The 13,654-nt window shown below is 41.1% G+C and overlaps 2 protein-coding genes across 3 annotated transcripts in view; both read right to left on the reverse strand.

Moving 5' to 3' along the window:
- UNKL (unk like zinc finger) overlaps positions 1–12,393 on the reverse strand; it is a 36,358-nt gene extending 23,965 nt beyond the window's left edge. The window contains exons 1-6 of one of the 2 annotated variants that reach the window (XM_054080953.1): positions 11,848–12,198; positions 10,204–10,413; positions 7,660–7,836; positions 4,545–4,678; positions 2,479–2,614; positions 1,651–1,768 (exon numbers count right to left, since the gene is read on the reverse strand). In XM_054080953.1, the coding sequence (XP_053936928.1) occupies positions 1,651–1,768; positions 2,479–2,614; positions 4,545–4,678; positions 7,660–7,836; positions 10,204–10,413; positions 11,848–12,149 (1,077 nt within the window). In that variant the 5' untranslated portion in view covers positions 12,150–12,198. Of the gene's footprint in view, positions 1–1,650; positions 1,769–2,478; positions 2,615–4,544; positions 4,679–7,659; positions 7,837–10,203; positions 10,414–11,847; positions 12,199–12,223 lie in introns of those variants that run through there. The other variant, XM_054080954.1, reaches the window with a different exon arrangement.
- Positions 12,394–12,522: 129 nt separating this feature from the next.
- Positions 12,523–13,649, reverse strand: LOC128853753 (protein CCSMST1). Its single transcript, XM_054080961.1, has 2 exons — positions 13,483–13,649; positions 12,523–13,404 (listed from the first exon to the last, which is right to left on the reverse strand). Exons 1-2 carry the CDS (start codon positions 13,506–13,508, stop codon positions 13,122–13,124), a joined length of 309 nt encoding a protein of 102 aa, XP_053936936.1. The 5' UTR covers positions 13,509–13,649; the 3' UTR covers positions 12,523–13,121.
- Positions 13,650–13,654: the final 5 nt, after the last annotated feature.

Raw genomic sequence — 13,654 nt, forward strand, 5'->3', positions numbered from 1 at the left:
AGAAAACTTAACTTCACAGCTATAGACAAGAACGTGGCTGTGATCTATTAGCAGCAGAATCGAGCTACTCCTGAATGGGATAACCAAGAGATTTATTATAAAAACAGTCACTGAGCCAAGAGGTAATGACAATAGTCTTTATTTGAATTTGGTAAAGAACAAGTACATGAAAACATCCAATAAGAGAAAATAATGTTAGAAAAATTGAGTATTAATTTGACCTAAATTAAAGATCATAAAAAAGTAAGGTTGAACTAATGTCACTGACATTGAATAAATAGACTGAGGAATGAAGGCAACTGATTACAACCATTAAATAGACTGAATTTCATTATGAACTGAATGAGTCCCTTGAATCCTCAAGTCAGAGGTATAAAAGCTGTTTGGAATTTCCTCTAATCACACAACTGGATGAAAGTCAGAGCTGGAGCAAAGGAGGGAAATGATTATAGGGTATAATGTCGAAAGAAAACGCCTCCTCCAGTGCAAGCACGTTGCTAGTTTCTGTGAATTCAAATACTGAACCTGAAATCAAATGAAGCGATAACACTACCCCCACCAAACTGCCACGATCATCAGTAGGAACTATGTTCAGCACTACAACAAAGGCAGCATGGCTAATGGAAATAAGTAACCAAAGACTGAGGTGTCCACAGCTGATGTGGAAACAAATCACTGTCAGTTTAGGAACAGGAAGTGAATTAAGGTAATTGTTTGGTCCAAATTTTTTAAAAACTGGCAAGTAAGTCAGATGCAGTTTGCAAGGACTTTTAATACAGCTATTAAGTCAGAAGTAGCACATGTAGATGAGGCATTTTAAGTAGAGCTCACATATGTTTGAAAAGAGCGAAAATAGCTGATTCAGGCTACTGCACATCCACTAATTATTGTATCACCATTTTGATTAAAGACAGAAAGAAACAGGATAAAATCAAAAGTACATATGGCAAAGACACATCATAGTAGACTCACCATGTAACTTTGATAAATCAAAGGTCCTTCTCTAAAATGGAAATGTCATTTGAGTAAGGACTTCAAAGAACGATGTGGTAAGATTCATTAGATAATGAAGAATATGACTTACCAGTGTTACATATCTACTGTTAATCAACAAAGAGAGATGATAACATGATATGAAAGAGGAAGGCAGCAGACAAGATTAGTAGCAGAACTCAAGGCTCAGCTTTGTGACTTATTTTAGTACTTTCATTCATAGCTTTGTTATAAATATAAGTATGGTAGCAATACTAAGGAGGAAGACATCATTGCTATAGAAAAGGGCTGGAATACAATTCAGAAGAAATTAGATTATCTGAAACAAATCTGGACTGTAAAATCCCTAGTAACCAGGACAATGAAATTCTGGTGCAGTATCTCAAGAGCAGAGATAGTGGACATCTATTTAGTATAAAGATGTAGCTTTCAACGATCCTGGAATTTGTCCCAAGTCGTTGAGTACAAATTACTACTGTGAACTTCATTACCAGTAACTATTTCTTAGCAAATTTTGTTTTGCTTAAGCAAATACCTCAGTGTCTCAAAGTGTTGAATGAAATGTCACATTTAAAAAAAAAATTAGTATATTTAATTGATAATCAAATCCATAATAAATTTGAAAGTGCCAAAAATAAGTAGAAATGTAGTTCTTACCTCAGGATGAAACTGCTGTTCTGTACGAGAATGACAATATTGACAGCTATCTCCACTTTCACACCTTGAAGGTTCACCCCATTCATCTGCATGTTTTACACTGGGGCAAGGAGTGGACCTAGAAAAAAAGTGATGTCCAGAACATGTTTGTATCTACTTCCCAGCAGAAGTCTCAAACAATTTCCCACTAGATCTCAAAATCTTAAATTCTGAGACCTATAAAGTCGCAAATTCTGAGAGATTCTTTCTGGAAATTCTTTGACAGAAAGATAAGCCTAATAGGATTCTACCCTTACTCAGAGTCTTGAGATTGTCAAGCAAAGCCCATCAATTCCAAACCTTATATCACTGCATGAAAAAAACACCAAAACCAATGAAGAAAACACCGTGTGCAAGAATGATGCAAAATGATATAATGATGTAATGAGAGGAGACACATTAAATTTTGGTCCTAAAAATATGGCTCAGAAATAGAAAACTGTAGAACAAAATTAAAAAAAAGCCAGAATTTATAACTGATCTTTTCATAACAAAGAATGTTTGACATAGTGATTCCAATTTTTGCTAAGCATTATAGAAATTGTTGTCATTCTTCATGAGATAAAAGGATATTTCCACAGCTTCACACTTTTTGTCTTCAGAACTGTCTGATCAATTTTAACAGACGGGTTTTTTTCTCCCCCCAAAAAATTTAGCAAGGCTATTGGGAAAGATGTGGTTTTATTCATTAGGAATATCCAACTGCATTATAGGAGAACCCAAACAGATCAGTCCATTAACAACTGTCTGACTGACTGACAAGTCTGTTCTTAGTATGCATTTATGTACCTGTATTTGAATTTTCTGGGATTTCGTCTTCTATCTCGACTATTGTGATAGTGTGGACATGCATAACCCTGGCGGCAGAGTCTGGGTGGCTTGGTACATTGTTCTGTCTTGTAGCCAGCCAATACAAAATTTGTGTCTGTAAACAGGTCAACAATTAAGAGAAATAAACAACTAATTTTTGCATTCAGAGTGTCTTTAGTGAGCTTAGGTATTGCACTGCTTTTTGTAAAAAAATTTATGATCCATTCTTCTAAACTGGCTCCTGCATTTTTCAAAATGAAAGTCTAACACATTTTCATGCAAAGCAATCTTCATCGCTGTTACGTTCAATCACAACATTACAATAAAGTACACAAATGAAGCACTAGCAATCTATTTGTAGAGAAACTATTGAGAAATTCTCATCATAGACATGTAACATTTTGAAAATGAATACCTGAAAATACACTCTTCATTTTAGTCAGACAAACATTAAAAACATATACAATTTTATATCTGGATTTCTCTTAAGTTTAGGGTTGGCAGCCCTTATTTCATCAAAACTGTTTTCATGTTAAGGCATGTTAAGGCTGTAGAGCAAAGTCTTCCTGGACAAATTCTAGAGCCTCTTCTCTACCTTTGCCTCTGTCTCTACATCTTTGGTTCCAGGAAGGAGGAACTAGGTGATGACAAACAAGATTCTGTCTAGAAGCAGAAAAATTCAGAAAAGCAATGGAGCAAATAAATAAATTAGAAGGTACAATTTAGCTAACGGCAAGCATGGGTTTGGTGAGAAGTAAATCATGTCAAACCAATCTAACTTCTTCCTAAGGTGGGAAAATGTATGTAGGTAAAACAGAAGCAGTCAATGTCATGTATCTTGACTTCAGCAAACCTTTTAGGCCTGAGATGTTCTCTAAAACAACCTGCACAACAGTACAAGACTTCCACAGGATTTGTGGAAAACCAGCTGAAGAAATATTCTGAGTCATTAAAGATGTACTTTCAGATAGCAAAGACTATTAATCAGAGTACCAAACTAAGTATATTCTTTGTTTAGTCCTTTTCAGTAGTTTAATGAAAGACTTAGGAAAATAAGGCTTAAATCGCTAGTTGGATGATTTTCAATCCCCAAAAACTATGTGTGATCTCACCATATTTACAGGGACTGACAGAAGCCATACAATACTATATAACACAGACCTGTCACAATGCAAGGAATGCAACAATAGGGCTTGCAGTTGGTCAATTTTGCTGTCTTTTTATGTCAAACACCCAATATTTTGGGTGACAACTAAGCTCTACGCATTATTAGTACTTAAATTCCCATAATGGAATGTAAAAAAATGGAAGTACCGTGCAATTACGTCCCCTTGATTTCCTTAGAGACAGCATTTTCATGTGACCTCTTCCTGTGTTAGCATCCCCACATGAATTTTATGAACAACTAATTGTACCTGGCAGTGTTTCTAAAGTAAAATTTGGGCAAAAACTCTAACAACATCTGATTGATACTAACATCTTTGGCTATGTAATAAGCAAGTCTAAAAAACAACACCAGATCCAGCGTTGAAAGCCTTAAGATAACTAGGGCAACTGGATTTACTTTAGGAGATCTAATATAATGCTTTGATGACATGTTTGTATTTTAATATTCTGCTTCAATCTTCTGTTTATTATTCTACTTCTTTCCTGTTAGTCAGGCTCAGCACAGAATAATGGTCCGTTAACTAGTCTATTAATGATTCAAAAAATGAAGACTCTAATCTTTACTACTTAGCATAAGACAGAGCTCCTACTGACCTTTAAGAACATTTATTCAATTGAAACAGATTAGCAACACTTGTATCAAGTAAACTGAAACAGATCTATTAAACGTTGTCAAATCAAAACATTTTCAAAATGCATACTGAATATAAATGTGAGAGACAATACAATTTGTTCACAAATACCTGTATTACTTATATAAGCCAATTCTTTATTCTGTTAAAAACGGCTTTTGAACTTCTCCCCGATGAAGAACCAGGATCAACAAATGGGATCAAACACCCATAAAGAAACAGAGAAAGGAGACAGGGTAACGTTACCCTGCCATCTTGGATCTTCACTAAGTATCTTCTCAATCATTGCCTGGCTTGCTAAAATTCCTGGTTGCAGATCTGGAATGCCTTCACCGCATCCTAGCTGCCCATTCTGTAAGGTTTCCTGTGCCTGAAGTTCTCTGTAACGGGGAAAAGAAAATAACACTGCTAAACTGTACATCTAGAGCAACACTATCTGTCGCAGGTATAATCCTGTCCATCAAAATTCTGTCATTTAATTCACCTCTTAACAAGCCTATATGATAAAAAAGAAATAAACTGACTGTATTTCAAACCATTACTTGTGCTGAAGCAGGGAAACAATCATAATGAATAACCATGTCATAAAATCAAAGAGAACACCTGAAGAAATGCTGGCATTATGCACACAAAGAATGTCCGCGGTAGCAATGCCCACTGTACCTCTTTGTTCTGGTGTGCTGACATTTTAAATATGCTATTAATTTCTGATATTCCACTGCCACACAAGACCTGGTAGAACTAAAAAAGATCTAGAGAAGGCAATGAGAGTGATCAGAAATACAGAAGAGCCCCTCTAGGAGGGAGAATGAAATACCCTAAGACTCTGCCTTGGAAAAGTTATGACTTAGGGCAGGTATGAAATATAACTGTTGAATACTACATCACATCATCACTAGCTAAAATACTTTTGTCTCACTGTAAGATTTTGCAAGAAAAGCTTCTCAAGACATTCGGGAGACCCAGTAACAAAAAACAACCGTTATGAGGAAATGGACTCTCTTCTGCAAGAATTTACAACTGCTTTGCAAGTAAGCAACCACAAGCTTGCCAAAACATCAGAATGACTACTAACAAACTAAAAGGTATGGTATTGGTGGTATGAAACAGTTACCAAATATCAGAGACAATTTTATTACATCATTTTAGTAAAATTAAGCAGTACAGAGAGTCAACGACGGCAAATCAGCACAAAACATTAAAAAGTAATAGATACTATAGCTTAATTGTTTTAGGCAGACTTTGAAGCAATGGAGAAACAAGGTGAGGAATCAAACACTAGAGATGGATTCAAATAGTATGCTACGAGAATCAAAGGCCTCTACCTTCAATTGGTCCTGCTTTCTCTAGACACAAATATTCCAGAAGCTTACCTCCTACACCAAAATACTCCTACTCAGGATCTCTGAAGAGGAGTTTGAAAGGTGTGGCAGTTTATAACGTAACTAGCTATGATATCATTGTTATATCAGTTCAAGAACTTCCCAGACCCCAAATATCCTCCAAGAAAGAAAATCTCAAAGGGAAAGGAAGACAAGACAGACCCTAAGACAAGTTTAAAACCTTTCAAACAGTCAAAATATTTTTTTTACAAATTCAGAAAAGGTGCAGACAACAAAAAGGAAAACAGATAGCTCCTAGAGAATGCTCTTTCCTTAAGGCAGACAAGTAGAAGAACAAAGCTATTAAGGGAAATACAGTTAACGTCTGCATCAGTGATTCTACTGTTATTTCTCAGCTTTTCACTTACAGCAAAGAAACACTAATATATCCGTGTCTATCACAGAGCAAAAAGACCACCAAAGCAAAAATAACAGAACTGTTTGGACTTCCCTATGAACATTGGATGCCTGAAATCAGGAGAAGCAATGGCACACGACTGTTTTTCACAAACACCAAAGAAGTTTACGGCAGTCTGCTTGTAGGTTCAAGCCTTTAAACATAGACTGCTATCACAAATGTCTTCAGCTCCTTCTGATGCTCTATACGTAGCCGATAACCAGAAACAATCATGTAACATATTAAAAGACATTTAGAGAATGGAGCTTGGTTTCAGTCCTGCTCTACATTAATTCATCATTCTAATTCAATACGGAAGACTACAAAGACACGAAGCACTCTGTATTCAGACTGATGTGGCGTCAGGTTGTGTATGCTAAATGAGGAAAGTTAAAAAGAAGAAAAAGAAAATGGACAGATGTCTTGCAGAAGCAGCATCGGCTAGCTAATTAAAGAAAGTCTTCTGGAAATAAAAGCTACATGTAACTAAACAGTAAGTGACGAGGAGATGCAGCAGCCAATTCTATGGTAAAATATGTATTTAAATAACTATGAAATTAATGAAAAGGCTCCTCTAACTTTACTATAATTATTATGAAGGGAGATTTGTCATCTCCCAATGAATGGCTGGGAATAAAGGATAACAAATATAAGAATGCAAGACAGCAGCCACAGCAGTACAGCTCAAAGATTCATCTGGCCTGGAATCCTGTCTCCAATAGTGGCCAGCAGCAGATGCCCAGGGAAGCGTCTAAGAACAGGGCAAGTGTATACTAGTAACTTTTCCAGAAGGCTTTTCCAGTGCCCAGTAAGAGATACCTGTGACCTTCCAAGGCTTTAAAGCTTTCTAGGAATTGGTATCCTGTCCTACTGAGTATATACAGACCACTTTCTGTAGCAAGAGCTCCCCTTCCACCTATTTATAATACCTCCCAACACAATGTTCATGTTCTAGCTTTGGCCGCAGCTAAAACTCATACCTGCCACTACCCTGATTCTCAAAGCATCTTCTTTTGACAATAACTTCATTATACATCAGGGAGGCAGAAAATAATACCAATATCTCACACGTGAAAAAATAAAACATAATTAAAAAAACCTGCAACACATCTGTAGGCAAAATGTCAAACGTACAAGCTGAGACCCTGAAAGATGGCTTAACAAAATCATAAATTTATGAACATAAAAATCAAATGCAAATTTACAAGGCATAAATGACAAAAGGTAGAACACCCGGTCTTTTATCAGCCATAAGAATCACATATACAGCTCTTGAAATTGCAAGTTACCTTGCTAATCTTAGCATTTGTATTTCCCAGTGTGCTTCTATCCACTATCGTGATTCACAGTCAATTGTATTCTTATGTTTAACAATGCGAATGTGCTTTAGCAGCGGGGTTGGACTAGATGATATCCAGAGGTCCCTTCCAACCCCCATGATTCTGTGATTCTATGATTCTGCTTACAGTTAGAGAAGTAAACATATTTTTCATGCAAAGCAAACTGCATTTTCTAGTATGTGGTGATAATGGACAGGCAGTACTTCCTGCTAGTTAGGCTGAAGAATGTGAAACAAGATTACCTTATATCATATACTGGTGGTCTGAGGTCATGTGGACCATGAGCAAAGGCACAGTGAATTCCATTCTTCATACAGTGGCCCCGGGCATCTGTTTCATGAATGCATGTTCCAGTCTTGTAGTATCTGAGGTGATACTTCCTTTCTGTATCCCCTGTTGTTCGATGCAGATAAGGGCAACTACATAACAGAATGAGCAAAATTAGGGCATTGCTTTGAATTTTGTTTTTAATAATTTAATTCGTAATTATGCTATATCTCTTCTTAACTTGTAACAAGTAACTTTGCAGGACTTTTCAAACAAAAATTGTCCAAAACAAACCATCATCACAGATCAGCTTCAAAATAAAAACATAAAAATGTATGAATTGCGAGAGAGGGAGAAATAGTCGGGTCACAATTTTTCTCACAAAAAGACAATATGGATTCTAAAAACAAGCTGGAAAAGACATACAAACTGTGTCATAAGAGTCTTACTTATGCTAAATTAAACCTAGGTTTGTTCACCTGAACACTCATTACTTGTGCCATCAACAGCTAATGATATCTGAATTTTATTGAAAACACAGCCTTCCTACCGCACATTTTGACAGCTGCCTGAAGAGTCCTATTACAGGCAAAGTCCTCCTCCAGAAACTAACGGAATACTTTTAGGGAGGCTATCAAATGTGAGCTGAATTTTGTCTAAGACATGTAAAAAATTGGATAATGGCTAGTTCTAAAGATAACTCATGCAAACTTAAGCCACAAGCAAACCCTAAAGAGCAAAACCAATGGCATCAGTCTCACATGGATGTTTTACATAAAAATGTGTTATTCATACACTGCCACAACAGTACATACGTTATTAACCACAGACATCTTGATCAGCTTTAGTTCATTCTAGGATCATTAGTCAGAGAGGCAAAAGCCCCTAATGAAAGCAGCTTTGAGATGGTAGATAGTACTTATTCACACACGGTATCAAACTAAGTCAATGCACTGAAATATGCACAGAACAGATGCTTTACTCAACCTTTAATGAACTAGGGGGATGCTAGATCTTATCTTCACTTTATTAATCGAACATTTTAATGGAGCACAAAACATTGTAGTACATAGTTTTAAAGAAGACTAGTATTTTTATCTTAAATGGCTGATTTAAAATCCTTATACTACCTGGCTACAAACTGACAAACTTGTTCTTACGTTTGGCAGTAAGGTTGTTCAGACATCACTTAGTCCTTAGGAATAAAGTTTTTACTAATAAACCACAACAAAAAATTTGTTCCCAGGCAGAATAACAAATCTGTTTCTTGGCCCACATTTCTACAGCCACCTCCCAGCTTAAAATAACAGTGCTGAATCCTAACCTAGTAATAGTGAATCCATAAAAAATATTACTCTGTATTTTTAAGTTCTATTGCAGTCTACGCTCAATAAACTATTGAAATCAGCTTTGTTTTCTGCATCTGGATTACAAAGTAAAATCGTCATTACATTATTCAGAGTAAGCAGATGTAGACACCATGAAACAGAACAGACATTCACAAAAGCTTAAAAGGTTAACTGATTACTGAAATGTATATTTCCTTTCCACACTCTGCTTATCATAAACATTCCAACGATATCCTTTAAGAATAAAACTGTTCCAGTTTAGAAGGTAACCTTAGATGTTCTAAAGTTTACGAAAACAACTACCTAGTTCTATTTCTGTTCAACCTTGAGGCACTGACATATTTTTTCCTGTGATTAAATTGAAGAGCTCTTCTGTAGTAGGCTTCTGTAATTCATTCCCTCTTAGAGCTTACAGATACTAACATATCCAAAATAAGCATCTCTTTAGAACATGACAAGAGTTGACTACAACAGCTGAAAAACACATCAGATAAAAGTATCACTTCTATCCTCACTTGTGAACACTATTCACTGCCCAAAATACACACCTCAAACTCTGCAAGAAATCTAGTCTTCCTCACAGGCCCTTCCTAAGAACAGATTGTTCTAACTTGCTACCCTTTGAAAAGCTTCTCACAGATGTCCATAGAAATGTAGATGCCAGAAAACTAACAGTGAACTCCATCCTTCGCTTTTTCTCACTGGAAGCATGATCAAAAAGTCCTTGTCCTCTACTACCCATCCATCTTCACAAAACTTGCCTGATTTTAAAATCTTAAGGCCACCTCTATACAATAAGGTTTGAACCTACTGGTCAATGTCAACACTATCAGAAGAAAAAGGAAGCACAACTAAAGAAAAAGAAAAAAAGAAGTACAGCAACAATACTAGCACAAATGTGCAGGAACAATACTAACAGAAAAACAGTTTGTGTTATGCTTTAAAGATTGTCACAATCCAAAATCACAGTTCTAACTCCATGATAGCCTGAAGAATACGTGCTTATATTAAAGTGCATGTGCGAAAAACTGACAAATCACTTACAGAAACTGGTTTTCAAACAAACTACAGCAGGATTCTGTCAACGATTTTCAATAAGGAGAAGTTAGCATCTTTCCTTAACGTCATCGATAATATTATAAACACCTAGGACTGAAATAAATCACTTACTCATCTCCATCTGGGCAGATTCCTGTAGTCTCATCATATTTTGTACAATAAACATCTGGACTGTAGTTAAAAGTCCCATCACGCCTTCGTATAGGTCTACGACGACGCTGATTTAGGAAATGCCAATGAAAACAGGTAAATGGTCTGTGCTGGGTACACTTGTGCTGCAAAAATAGGGGGCACTGCTCTGTCCTAAATTCCTTTAGATACCTAAAAAAATTAAACTGTGTTACAAGTTTATCTTATTGGAGGCACATTTTTACAGTATTAACAGGGCACTTGACGATTCAGTGCACATAGCCCGTGAAAAATTGTACAAATGTACCACCTGTATACAGTTCTAGTTCCTATGCACAATTCACTGTTCAGCTGCTGAACACATGTCACTTTATTCATGAAAGATGCATTGTGATATAATACAGTGGAATACTTGGCAAATTATAATATGTTTCATAACTAAACTAAAATCAAACAAATACATTAATTTAAAAAGCACAGTGTTTAGAATATTGTCCTAAGTTACCACCCAACAGAGACTGTTAATTGAACAAGCATTCATATTGCTTGCTACCATACAAAACAGCACTGCAAAGATTCTTTTAGCTAAATACCACATCTAATTTAAACATCGGTCTTCAATCACAACGTTCCCAGAATGCGTGACACGCTATATAGAAAGCTAGAGGGGTAAAATAGTTTTATGAAGGTTATTGGGGGCTACGAGAAGACTTCAGCAAACTTATTTTAGCGACTGTTACATTTATGTTGAGACAGCTCAGCGTCTTCAAAGGTAACTTAGGTGTTAGCAAGACAGCCCTTCATTAGCATGCAAGGCAGAGCAGCTAATTAGTCTGATGCCTCTCCCCACAGGTTATCAAGACCATGTCAGACTGGGCACTACTGCGGCATCGTCCCCTCTCAGTTAATACAGCTATGAGCCAATTTAGCGCGTTCATTGTGTCACTAAAGTTATGGAGTATTTGCAGAGGAAGGAGTACGTGGGGGCTTTCCTGAGTTCCCAGAGTGCAGATATGTAACAGGCTACAGGAGAACTGGAGACATGGGGAAATGAGAGGATTAGAAAAGGAAATAAAAGGCATCGTTTTGTCCTCCACTTCTGAACTTGGCACGTGGGGGGCACGTAATGACAGAGTTATGAAGCACATCTTCAAGTTTAGAGAAGAATCTCCAGACAATCCCAGACTGGGGGGGGGGAGGGGAATAGAATTGTTTTTGGACGTTAAGGGCTGTAGCAGTATCTAGACAAGAGACGACGCTCCTGCGGTCCTTCTGACAGCGCTGGAAACGCGACATTATAGAAGCGATGATAAGGTGGCCGGGATGCAGGAAGGATTCGCTACTCCGCGTTTGTGGGGAGCGCACGGTCCTGCGGGAGGGGCCGCCAGCAGCGCCGGGGCCCGGCGGGAAGGGAGCCGCGCCGGAGGCTCTGCCGAAGCGGCCGCGGGGCCGAAGCACTGCGGGGCCGAAGCACTGCGGGGCGCGGCTGCTCCCCACCGGGCCCGGCGGTGCCCCGCTCGCCGCCAGCGCCAGAGGCCGCGGGGCCGGGCCCGGAACCGGGACACAGCAGGGCCCCGCGCGGTCCTCCCGGCGCGTCCCCGGGGCGCTGCGGGGCGCGGTACCTACGTGTAATGCGTCGGCTGCTCGGTCTGAGGGGACCCGCCGCCCCCGCCACCCCGCGACACCGCCTTCGATACCGACGGCATCTTCCCCGGCGGCCGCCGCGGCGCAGGCGCAGCTCGGCCCCGCCCCGGCCCCGCCCGCCCGGGGGGCTCCGGACAGCGGCGGCCCCGCGCGGAGCGACCGGAGCTGCGAACGCTTGGAGTCTTCCGAGGCGAGAGACTGCGAGAACCGCCGTGCGGGCAGGCGTTGTTCACTGGGCGCCTGCCGCGTCGCCTGAAAACGCGGTGCTTTGCATCCTCACCCATCGCAGGAGCCCGCGCTTTCAGTAGAACGGGCAGAAAGGCCGCCAGTGGGGGAACCACAGCCCAGGGTCACTCACCAGGACGACAGCCCCGTGCCCGCCTCTCACTCGCACCATCGAACCCCTGGAGAAATTAAACCGTGCGGCAGCACCAGACGGACCTCCTCAGGCACAGGCAACTGCGGGTTCGAGTGCGGGGACTCCACAGCAAACCCCAAAGCCTTGGTTGTGCATGGCGTTCACCATGAGTGATGCTAAGGCAGTTCCCTCTAGCTCCAGCCTCTCCCTTACCAGCTCCTTCCACCTTTGGTGCTTGAGATTTTATTTTTGTTGTTGTTCTCAATTAGTAATTTTAATGGCACAAAAACAGCTCTGCATTTTTGCATTTTACAGCATAAAAACAGTATCTCTAGTTTTGAAGGGAAGTCATGTGTAGCTTAGATTCCTCCTCTCCACGTGTCTCCAGCGTGCAAGTCTGAATACCTGTGAATCTGTAGGAAAAAACACATGCTACGCAGTTCAGTGGAACTCAACATCGCCTCCCCAATATAACGCAGAACAATCACTTCGAGCCCTTACAATCTCTCCCACCAGCAATGGTCACCTCAATCAGGCACGTCTAAAGCGTTCTAGTCTAGAAAGGAAGCATCAAAGGCTAAAGGAGATAATTTCTACGTTATTTAGTAGAATTAAAAGAAATCACAACCCGCAAGAATTCACGTTAACGAATCACAACTTGCAGCTGTCTTCGATGCGAGTCAGGCACTTGGTGAAATGTCAAATCAAGGTCACCTTCGGCAACAGTTTTACAGACTCACAGCTTTTATATTTTAATACACGGCGCATCCAAGGAAAGCGATCGGCGGAAGAGACCGGTTGTACCGATAGAGCGTTCCAGTGCAGCTCGATTCGCGGGCCCGGGAGGAAAAACCGCCCTCGGGCTGGACGGAGCCGCTTTCCCAGGGCGGCTCCCCGCTCAGCGCGGCGGATCGGGGCCGGGCTCCTCCCCGGCGAGCGCCGCCTCCAGCCGCCGGTCGATGTCCGAGCTCTCGCGGAAGGCGGCCCAGAGCAGCAGCCCGACGCACAGCAGGCTGAGCGGCAGCACCCGCCCCCACGGCCGTTCGTGGTCGCTGCCCATGGAACGGCGCACGCTCCAGGCGCGCGGGCTCGCCTCGCTGCTCGCGAAGGGGATGGCGCCGCCGCCTCCGCCGCCGCGCTCCGCCTCCTCGGGGGGCCGCCGCGACAGCCAGCGCCGCGCCCTGCAAAGACACGCGCGTCAGCGGCGTGGGGCGCTGCCGGCCGTCCCCCGCACCCCCCACCCCGGGGCCGAGCCTCACCGCCAGCCGCGCAGCGCCCACCGCATCCCGCCACCGGAACGGGAACCGTGGGGCGGGGCGCGGAACGCGGCACAGAGCAAACAAGGCGTTCGGTTCTCGGCTTCCCGCGGGCTGGGCTGTATTCGCGCCGCCCCTCCTCGGGGCAGGTCGGAGTCACGCGATCCGCGCCCGC

The sequence above is a fragment of the Cuculus canorus genome, chromosome 15, assembly GCF_017976375.1.
Source record: "Cuculus canorus isolate bCucCan1 chromosome 15, bCucCan1.pri, whole genome shotgun sequence".
Lineage (NCBI taxonomy): Eukaryota > Metazoa > Chordata > Aves > Cuculiformes > Cuculidae > Cuculus > Cuculus canorus.